The sequence below is a fragment of the Sander vitreus genome, chromosome 6, assembly GCF_031162955.1.
Source record: "Sander vitreus isolate 19-12246 chromosome 6, sanVit1, whole genome shotgun sequence".
NCBI classification, from domain to species: domain Eukaryota; kingdom Metazoa; phylum Chordata; class Actinopteri; order Perciformes; family Percidae; genus Sander; species Sander vitreus.
This window is the reverse complement of record NC_135860.1, coordinates 30,929,962-30,941,591: the sequence shown is the minus strand read 5'-3', so window position 1 is coordinate 30,941,591 and position 11,630 is coordinate 30,929,962. Positions and strand designations below refer to the sequence as shown.

General features: G+C 42.7%; 1 protein-coding gene across 3 annotated transcripts in view; it reads left to right on the top strand.

Moving 5' to 3' along the window:
- The window catches only part of LOC144520076 (furin-like protease kpc-1), a 227,461-nt gene that overhangs the window by 30,930 nt on the left and 184,901 nt on the right, over positions 1-11,630 (top strand). For all 3 annotated transcript variants that reach the window (XM_078253710.1, XM_078253711.1, XM_078253709.1), the window contains exon 3: positions 2,121-2,213. In XM_078253710.1, coding sequence (XP_078109836.1) covers positions 2,121-2,213 — 93 coding nt within the window. The remainder of the gene's footprint in view (positions 1-2,120; positions 2,214-11,630) is intronic.

Below are 11,630 nucleotides of genomic sequence, written 5' to 3'. Positions count from 1 at the left end.
ATATTCCAATGAGTTCCATGCCAAAAAAGAGCACTGGTATCTGATCGGTACTCTGTATTGGCAGATACCCTGAGTTGATAAAAGGTGGATTAGTGCATCTGCTATTCAGTACATCCATCTGTCCCAAGTCCTACTCATGTCCTGCCACCATTTTTACTCGTGTACTTCTTACAGGTTAGGCTTTTAGGAGATTTCTATTTTTAGAAAGGCATTTCAGCAAATTCCAGTGATCGCTGAAACCTAAACCAATCATCCAAATATCAAGTGTGCTAAAATCAGGGCCGCATTTTTTCTAATACCTCTGTGAAAATGGCGGGAACTAATAGGAAAAAAATGTTCCTCAGTAGATTCCAAGAGGAATTTTTCCCAGTGAATTCAAAGGTGAAGGTTAGTTAGAGCATCCATAGGGCTGGTAGGGGCTCAGCAAAGGGGATCTGGGTTTTTTAAAGGCTTGAAACCTTAGTTTGACAGTTAAAGAGAAGTTTCTATGACTCTGCTGCCAGTACAAAAAAAATAAACACCCTAAAAGCTAAGGAAGGATATAAAAGGGATTTTGCAGAGAGCAAGCAGTGAAAGTAGAGAGCAGTTATCATTCCATGCAGAGACGGTGAAATGAGCATCTTCTTAAACAAACATTCTGTCCAAAACCACTCTTCATCCCCTGCAGCACCAGTTTCAGCTCCAGCCATCCTTTCTCATCCCATTTCCATATCTGTCTCCAGTCACTGCTCCATCACCGGGCCTCCAGTACCCCCAACCCCAAAAACCCAATGGCATCACCATCCCTTTCTCCCCTTCTCTCCCCCGCTGAGTTAAATGGAGTGTGCCGGCCTCAGGGGAGTCGCGTGTGCTCAGTTCAGCTCAGCTGGGCTGCCAGTGCTATAGACATACTGTGTGATTATTGTCAGAGCGAGACTTCTCCACCCAGGAGGTCTGCGCTGATGGCTACTATGTCACCACGTACAGTCAGCCATGGAGGGTGGGATGAGAGAGCAAAGGAGGGATAGAAACCAGGGTGACTAAAGGACACAGGGAAGGAAGGGAAACACTGTTGGTGGGGCTGATGGGATCGAGGGAGAAATGAAAAAGATGGGAGGAAGGGGAACAAGCAGAAGGGCAAAGAATCCTCAAACGAAGGAAAAAGCCAAGCTGAGCAAGGAAAGACTGATGTATACCTATCTCAGCAGACAAAGACAAGGGAAGACGCCCAGAGAGTGATATAAAGAGTGAGAAGCAGAAGAATAATGTGCTCGGAGAAGAATGAGAGGCAGCAGGGAAATCAGCAGAGGAGAGAGACAGAGGGAGAGATGGGGAGGGTGGCTATAAGGAAAAGAAAGCAAAGAGAGAAATTAGAGAGAAGATTTTAGAGCAAGTGATGTGTGCTGTGATTGTTTTTCCTCTCTCTCTCTCTCTCTCTCTCTCTCTCTCTCGCTCTCGCTCTAAACGGTCGGGATGTGGCCTGTATCTGCCGGCAAGAAGGAACTCAATTTGGGACAATTTACTCTGCAGTCTCAGCCCTGATGCACCTCAGGGACAGAGAATAGAGAGAATGAATGTGAAGGGAGATAGAATCAGCAGCAAGCCACGTACACACACACACGCACACGCACAACGTGCGCCTTGGACACAATTGCCGGCGAGTAGATTTCACTTAGTTAGTTCTAACTCTCCCAGGCGGTCAATACAATTTGAGTTTATAAGGCTTGGAAATGAAAAGCCCAGGATAAGGTTAGATAAACTGTCTGCTATTTGATTTTGGCCCACCTCTTGCAGAAAAACCCACACAAGACAGATGGCCGGAGGGGATACGCTGGTATCATGTTGTGTAAAGGGTCATATGGGTGATTAAGGCTGAATGCGTTATGTGTTTTGACCCTCACACTGTACCTGTATCGGTCTCTCTGTAATGATAAAAACACTCTTCATGAATTTCCATCCATCTTTTGCATTCTTAGCATATACTGAGTTTTGGAGGGGCACAATATTTAACACATTCTTAAATAACAGGCATTCAAACAAAACAAATCTTGTGTTCTATAACCCTTATGCAGTATATAAAAGCCCCTTTGAAAGTGGGGGCTTTTATATCCTGACCACAATATTTGTTTCTACCCTGACAGGTTGGCAGCCTGGAAGGTCTGTACACCCTCAGAGACAGCAGGGGGCGCAATGACAGAGCCACCTTTGAGAACAGACTTTCGACCACATTAGGGGTAAGTATTTTAACTGTTCTATTAAATAAACACCGCTTAATCAAACACCCCATCACACGTTAGGATCTAGAAAGGGGATCAAGCTGTAGGTTCCCAAAAGAAGCCACTGTGAGGTTGTTGTTTTTTTGGCCTGACTGTCTGTGTAACACAGCGGGAAATGGATTTGTAACTACAGCAAATCAGAGCGTTCAGCTACTTAGACGTGACTGTTTGATACATTTAACACGGCCACGTCAAGGTGAATTCACACTCTGGCATCGGTTCTGATTTTACACAGCATGTATATGCAAATGGGAGTTCATTTGGCCGGCGTTGCTGTTTTAATCAGGGTCTAGTTTTGATTAGCTGGAAGGATGGGGGAAAAAAAAGAAACAGAGCCATGTGGTGAGTAATGGCTGAAAGTTGTTTACCTTGCTTGTGTAGCTTTGTGTGCCTGTTCCATCCGATATCACTTCGTGCCCCCCTCCCTCGCCACCTTCAACGAGCCTTTCTGCATCACCCTCTGAGTGCACAATGCAGCCTCCTCACAGGGCTTTCGTTGCCAAGGAAACCGTCACCCACGGAGACATCCCATGACAGCCCAGGGTGAGGGAAGAGGGACGGGAAGAAGGGAGATGCAGCTTTGGCCCCTGTCCGTTCTCCAGGGTGCAACGGACCTCTGGCCCTTCCCCTACACACTGCCCCTTCAGTGACACACACAAACCAAACGCACAAAACAACGGTACATTTCTACACACAGAAAGACACGTGCATGCACCAAAACACACAAAGCAAGAGCAAGAAACGGACAGCGAGTAAACGAGAGAGGAGACTCCCAACTTTCTGATTCTGAGTTATCATCTGAATCAGTGTGCGTGTGATTAATTGAAGTAATTTATGTACAATCTCCAGTGACTCCATGTATGGTTCATGATTTCATTAAACTGTAACTCTAATTACTTTTCTACCATCCTAACTTTAGGTGAAAATGAATTTGCACGCCTAAAATGTCCCACATTTGGTAATGAGTCCTAAATTTAATGGATTGCACGAATAATGTTTTGAGATAATGAACAATTGCGTACTTAGACATTGCATCTCCTTCCCCGGCGCTGTTGCATCCTTAAATACCTTGTATTGAAGTCTGTTTGTTGGCTATGTTCTTTTATGCGAACGAATCATTTTCAGCATTGAGCCAACAACAAATTCTCTCTCACTAACTTGAACCCAATAGTATCTGTTAAAAATAATGCCTTAGCCCTTGAAACAATCAGACTAATAGAATCTCCTATAAAAAGCATTTTATTTAGTCTGTAAACAGTCAATATTGTAATAGGTATATGGAAGATGTATTTATGGCGGGTAATGTGTTGCCAAACACAATTATAGTGTTTTGGCTACAGGAGCTGGCCTGCTGCCAATACCTGAGCTACTGTACGCTCCATCCGCCCACCTCTGACCAGGCGTCTGTCTATACAGAGCTGTGTGCACTGCTTTTCACTGTGCATCACACACTGTGCTTTGCATTGCATGGCAGGTGGGTTACATTACAGTGCTCCCTAATTACTGCACAATGTGAGGTTTAGTAAGCTCTAACTGTAAGACAGTTAATGTTAGTGTAATGCTTTTGAGGTAAAAATCATATTTCTAGTTAGAGTAACATGGTAAAGTACCAATCCGCGTCACATATGAGCTGTTAAAGTATGCTACTCTTTCTTTGAAGGAATGGAATTTGTTCAAAATGAAAGACGAATGAGTTACTGGTGCATCAATGTGTAGCAAAAGCATTATAGGGTGTTTTCATGCGTTACATCTAGTGGAACTAAACTGAGTGTTTGTTGTCATAGTTCTCCATGACATTTTTTTTTAATTTAAAAGTGTTTCTTTCCCAACTGGCAAAATCATTTCGAATTCATGTCTTTGGAACATCAGGAGAGACGTCCAGGTTGCATCCCCTGAACCTTTCCTGGCTGTGATTTTGACTTTCTCTTCTAAACATAAAAAAACAAACAAATCAACATTCCTATCTGCCTTCTTTAAACCGCACCACAAGAGGATGGACGTCCAAGTTACACACTCTGTCTTTCCTGGATGAAAATCCTTCTTTCTTTCCTGAAGCTGATGTGCTGTTGAAAGGGTTGAAAATATTTTGATTGTAATTTAAAATGCCAATAATACAGTTATATGCCTCAATAAAACTAGAGTTACATTTATTGTACTGTTGGTTAAGTAACTGCTTAGCAAATACATTATAATATAAGGTGTGTATTCGATAACGAATAACTTTCATGCTCAGAATACAAAACTATGTGGACAAAGATGATTCTAGATAAAGTTACAAAGAAACCTTCCTAAGATATATTGCTGCTATTGCTGTCTGGATTAAGTGGAATACCGTCCTCTTGTCCTCACCGTAGACTAGGCCAGCGTCACACACTTTACAGACCTTGTTTTAGATTTTTAACATGGCAAAATAGAATAGAAGTACTGTATGTATACTGTCCAAACTGACACGCACCGGTCGTAATGGTAGTAATGACATCTAATTTATAAAGAAATTTAGCTAGATTGTCCCCCATACTTTGACATAAACATTTGCTAGTTGTGGAGCTTTTGGTTGCATCACACAGTCATCAACGGCAGATGAAGTTTGCCCAGTTGTCATGTTTTAAGCCAACATGTGTACATCTCGAAACAATGGGAAGTTTCAATATATCCCAAGTTCCATGACAACTGAGCAGGGGTGTAACGATACATTGATCTGGAACGATGTATCGATTCAATCCTCAACGATCCCATATTAATGATACACAGTGAGAATGTTGTTACATATCGTCATATTTAAAGTGGCCATATTATGCTCATTTTCAGGTTGATAATTGTATTTTAAGGTTGTACCAGAATAGGTTTACATGGTTTCATTTTCAAAAAAACACCATGTTTTTGTTGTACTGCACATTGCTGCAGCTCCTCTTTTCACCCTGTGTTCAGGTCTCTGTTTTAGCTACAGAGTGAGACCTCTCACTGCTGTAACTTCTTTGTTGTCAGTCGCACATGCGCAGTAGCTACGTAAGTATTACATGAGCTAGCTAGCTGTTTCTCCAACTTCGGCCTGTACAAGGCAGGATTAGCCGGGAGACTTCTTCTCAACGAGGGCGCACGTCCAACTTTGCGTGGAATACCTGCAGAATAGGGACATGTAAGTAGTTCTTTTGTAGATTATGGTGAACTAGTGTGTGTTGTAGCAGTGTTTTGCCATTCAGAATGAGCTAGCATGCTATGGTTAGCCACCTCGTTTCGGCTAGTTACGTAGAAAGCCGTGCCGATTTTGACCAGCTCCCCTGGAGACTGAAGGCAGGACACATTCAGAAACCGTAACTCACTCAGAACAGCATGGATGGATTTTTTTTCAAAGTTTGTATGTGTGTGGAAGTACCAGAGACACAAAAGAACACCCCAAATCCCCCAGATTTTTTTCATAATATGGGCACTTTAAGATGCACCTTTATCTGGAAATTTCTACTTATATTTATTCTTTTTTATTAAAAAAGAGTGTTTTGTTTTTAATTTCAATGTCTGCGCTGAGCTTAGTAATAAAAAATTGCCAAATCCTATTTATATAGTTGCTTTTTTTAAATTATATAAAAATGTAACTGATTGTGTTTAATGGACTTATGTATCAGTCGCAGGCTGCTGAATGGAAACAAATCAAACCCGTATCAGGGCCGACTTTGTGATAAAGGTAAATATTGCATCCTTGTCCAAAGAATCGAGATAATATTGTATCGTGTTTAATATGTGATTTACACCCCTACAACGAAGTAAGTAAAAGTGAAACATTTTAGTTGAGCTCAGGAATATGATTGTGTTCCATAACAGAGGAATAATAAACACACTTTATAAATCAGTGCAATCTGCAGCAGCTGCTGTAGCTCATAACACTGGCTGAGTGAAAGCAACACACACACACACACACACACACACACACACACACACACACACACTGGAGAGGAGCTCCATGGTGGTTTGTCAGAGGAGGCGGAGCTTTTGCCATCATGTAATCCCGGTCGATTCAGCCCTCTGTCAGCAAAGCAACAATCAGCTGTTGTATTAATCGCCCTACTAATGACACAATTAGCAAGGCTTGTGCTCCATGTGAGCTCACTTACATCCTGACTTAAACAGGCACAAAGTACGACATGCACTCACACATGATCACAAGACAAGCATACAGGACGATATCCACACAGGCAACCACCAGACAGTTAGCGCATACACACATACGTATGGCTGCATTATGCAAGAGATAATAAGAGTGTCTCTTTCTCTCTGCCTGCACCTTGTTTACTTCAGGCACCACCTCCCCCTCATTGACCCTCGTCCTAACTGTCCTAACTATCATGCCTCTTGCAGTTTCATTCTCAAACACACAGACATGTCTCTGACTGAACTCTACACTGACCTTTTTACAAATGTCTCGGATACCAAACCCCTGCCAGCTCCTGACATACACTCACTGGTCCCTGCTGGTGTACTACACACCTAATACACACATACAGAAAACCACTGTGCAGAGTCTGTCCCGGTGTTCTGACTTTATTTTCTTTTTCTTAATGTCTGTCTAGTTAGTCTGAACAGCAGCTGTGTGGATGCGGTGCCTTATTGTTACTGCCACTTAGCAGCAACAAGAGTGTGAGAGAAGTCAATGACATGCAGCAGAACTGTTAAGTTTTCATGATATAAACTGAATACATAAATAAAGTTATGTAAGGAGAAGCCAGTATATTCCCCACAGAAGAATATGTAAACAACCGAGATGGATTCCACCCCTAGCCAGCCAGTGTAAAGCAGGCTTATCAGTGGCACATCTAATACTTAGCATTAATATGTAAGCTAGATTGATAGATACATGTTGATAGATGTTGCTCTATATACTACCCCTCAAACATTCCCACAATTAAACAAAACAAGTGCTGTCTGTTGTTCTTTTAAGACTATTTTGCAAGTTACCTAACAGTACCACCAAACCAATTTCCCTATTTAAAAGCCCTACAAGGTAACAAAACACCACACCAAATTCCGTTCTCTATTTAAACTCTATAAAGCCTCCTTAAAAGGTTATTAGCTCAACATTCAGAACATTAATAAAGCAGCAAACTAATATTATCTCTGTGAATATATATAGCTACTGGAGTAATGGTGTTTTGAGCAGAGAATGAAGTCACACTCTTTCTGCGTGTGTTGTAATCTGAGCTTCTTTGTTTTGCTCAATATTATGTTCCTTCGTGTTCATGTCTCACTGGCTGACTGATTGTTGGCGCTCTGTACTGCACGCTGCCCAGGCCCGTGCTTTTGCGGGAGATCGGCGCTCATACAGAGGCAGAGGTTTCCCCCAAAAAAGTTGTTTAGCCTGGTGGCAAGTGTCTTTATTATTTATTTTTTCTTTGGCCAGTCACAGACTGATGGCAGTATTAATGTAGTAGAGCCTAATAGTTTCTGTGATAACAGAATCATGGAAGGAATTGCGAAATTGAGAATATATAAAACTACAATTGGTGCTCATAAGTTTATGAACCCATGCTACAGTTGACTAAATAGAGGAATTAAAAAAATCATCTTCTGGAAATAGATCTTAATGCCTTAATTACATTTTTTTTATTGGAAGAATCCAATCTTTAAGGACACCAATTTTCTTTGTGAATGAATAATGTATCGTAAATAAATGTTCTTTAAAATACAGGGGGCATAAGTAAGTACACCCCTATGTTACATTCCCATAGAGGCAGGCAGATGTTTATTTTTAAAGGCCAGTTAGGATACTATGATAAAGTTCCCTTGGCCTTTGGAATTAAAATAGCCCCCCCATCATCACATCCCCTTCACCATACCTAGAGATTGGCATGGGGTACTTTCCAAAGGAGAAGTGCTCACTAACACACATTTAGACAGATTTGTCAACAATATTTGAGAGAAAAAAGCCTTTTGTGTACGTAGAAAAAGTCTTGTATCTTTGAGTTCAGCTCATGAAAAATGGGGGCAAAAACAAAAGTGTTACGATAATAACGAGCTGTCTGTAAAGGTAATCGTTCTCGTCTAATATCGTCATATCGCACAACCCTACTTGACATTGTTAATGCTATTAGTAGCAATTGTGCTTTTCTTACTAGGACAAGTGAAAATGTCTTCTGTGAAATAGGTCTATTCACTGTTGCTTCTCTCCGGCTCACATCGGAGGGTAATTGCAAACCTGTCCCCACGTGTGACGTCACTTCTAACCCTACAACCTTATCCCTCACACGTCCTAACCTAACAAACAGAAAGATCTATTATATAACTTTGTTTTGTCCAAAGCACTATTTTTAATGTGTTGATTTGCTAGATTTGCCATGTTTTGAAGCCTTGTTTAATGTGCTCATTCTGTGCAGTTACTTTTATTAATGATTGACTTTGTTTATCAAACGTGGTATTTTAACACCTGTTCTTTGTTCACTAATTGATGGGAGGTCTTGAAACGGCTTTGTGTGTGTTTGAATGTTTTTTTACCCCTCTGAGACTACAATGATTCACTCAAGGTTTATTGTCATTGACTAGCCTAGATTTTGGTTATACTTGGGTACTTTTAATGTTCAATTTAAAATGTAATATCCTTGAGTTTCATATATGAGGCTGCTGCAATTTAGCCTCACAAACAAAACAGGTGGCGAGCTAGAGAGCATTATTAAGCTAGCTTCACAGATGGTCGGTCTCTCTCTCTCTCTCTCTCTCTCTCTCTCTCTCTCTCTCTCTCTCTCTCTCTCTCTCACCCATTCTTCTGTCCACACAGGACAGAAAATACATTTGAATTTTTACTCAATGCTTCCTCACTGCTGAAGCATTTGTGTGCTTTTTTTCCGCTCCTTATTTTTTCTTTCTCTTTTTTTGCTATTTTTTTTAAAGACTCAAGTCACATCCGCAATCCCGTGGCCCTATAAGGAGCTTTCACGCTTTTTGGTTTGCTTTAGATGTTTAATACCCCCTCTCTTTTGTGTCAGGGAGCCGGAGAGGCGTTAAGAAGCGCTGATAAACCCCACTTAGATCCCTTCCTGGCCCGTCACCCCGGCCTGCCGGGCCGCTTTAGCAGAGAACTGATCTGTGACGGCCTGCCACTCAAACTGAGCACTTCTGAAGGCTGACACAATGGGGTGAGCAACACACTAGAGGGCCGGGGGGGGGGTGGGGAGGGAGGGTGAGGCGGACGAGGGAGAGGAGGCCAAGAGGTGCCTTAAAAGAAGGCTCGAGGAGGGGGCCAAAGTGTATCTCTCTCTTATCTTTCTCCTATCTTTCAATGTATGCAATTTCTCCCTCCCTACCCTAGCTGCTCGCTACTGTAGAGCTCACTTTTTTTTTTACGTGCCTCTGTGTTGGTTTCAGTGTTCGTCTATAGTCGGCAGTAACACACACAACCCCTCTCCTCGTCTATTTTTCTTTCTGTGGTCGGGGCTATCAGCCTGGTAGCTAGAGATGAGAGATTGAATAAAGAGGAGGAGAGTAGATGGGTGAGGTGGGGGGAGGGGGGTTTGAATTCCAGATAGGGATCAGTGGTGCATCAGGGTCTGGATGCTGGTTGGTGATGTGAAGCGTTCGTTGCTGCGTGGCATCCCTGGTCCAGCCAGGGCCAGGCCGGGGGCCGACGGAGCCTCAGGAGGCACGGCGTTGTGATTGACAGGCGGAGGGAGGGGGTGTTGTGGGGGGGTGGCATGTGGCCACTGCCGCTGCCATGGCCATCACTTTCCCAGGGGGCCATGGGTGGGTAGCGAAGCCCAAAATGTCAGCGCTGATATCTGTGCAGCTCTGCTCGTATCACACCGCTGCAGCTGCCTGCCATCAACCGTATCCACTCATTCATACAGAGACATGGGAGTTCTATGTGCCACACACACACACACACACACACACACACACACACACACAGTACGTTTCTTTCTGTTTCCTCACCACCTTCCTCAATCATTCACTTCTGTTCTATAGGGCTTTATTTGTGCACACACGCATACAGTATATTCTTCATGGGATGTCTACAAACACACGTACACACACACACACACACACACACACACACACACACACACACACACACACACACTTTTACTCTCTCCATCTTACTGTCTTTCTTCTCCTCCTCCTCCACACATTCACATTGTGCCTCTGTCAGTTCTACCTCAGCTGTTCAATCATGCAAGTGCTCCACGGCTCTTTTCTTCTTCACTGCCGGAATTTTTTTTCTTCCAAATAAGGTTTATTTTTTTATAGTCCTGCCTTTTGTCTTTTTTCACTGATCTTAAACCTTGATTTTTCTGTCAGTCGTTCTTTCTGTCTAGGCTTTTATTTTGAAGGGAGAAATGTCTTGTGCATTTATTATTGCAACACGTGTTGGGCAGCCATTGGAAGACGTTCTGTTCGTAAAATGTCCTGTTGGTGATGTCATTTTTCTGTGCATTGTGTGTACTGTGTGGTTTCATGATGATGCGCTGATGATGAATGCGGTGACAGTGGATGGGTCAGTGTCACAGACAGTGTGGTCAATTGCCCCTCGTCCCCTGAGTCTAACCTTGAGCAGCACTCCCTAAAGAGTCTCAATCTGCCATTAAGGCCGACGCCCACACACACACACACACACACACACACTCCCCAGTGAGTGTGTGCCATTAGTAGCTGGCTGGGCTTGGTTTGACAGAGAGCGATTAGCTCCCTATCATGTGTATTGATCACCGTGTCCTGGCTGCTCCTTCAGAGGAGGGGCTGGAGGGGTTTTACAAGGTAGTTGGGGAACACACACACACACACACACACACACACACACACACACGCACACGGAAGGGGAGAGGGGGAATTTTGAGTGTATTACAGTATCATGTATCATTTTGCAGACACAATGATAAACAAAGCACTACAGACTAGAAACCTGTAGACCATGTGAGAGTCTGGAATGCCCTAGCGTCTGGGTACAGTAGTTCATTAATTACATAATTCAAAAATTTCCAGAACATGCACCTTTTTTTTTTTTTAAATATATTGAGTTTCATTCAGTTTGGACACCTGCATGGATGGAACTGTGATCCAAGCCCACAATGCATGTTAATTGGGCCTCACCTAAAACATGTGTACACTGAGCTCATTATGTTTTTTTATTGAATTTAATCTTGACTCAATATGATCAGCCTAATATAAACACCAATTTGTCTGAGGTCTGAGGTGTTTAATATCACACATGTAGCGTTCTTAGCTCGAACAGCGCCCCCACCCCCCTTACCCTACGCCCGTCTTCCTTGGGTAGTTTAGACCAGCTCTTGTTAATTGAGTCTAATTGAAGAACATGAAGGGGGAATAAAGCAAGCAGGCTTTTAGGACATGAAAGACTGCAGCTGCCTCTCAATAGTATTTATTTTCAACCTCTTCCAC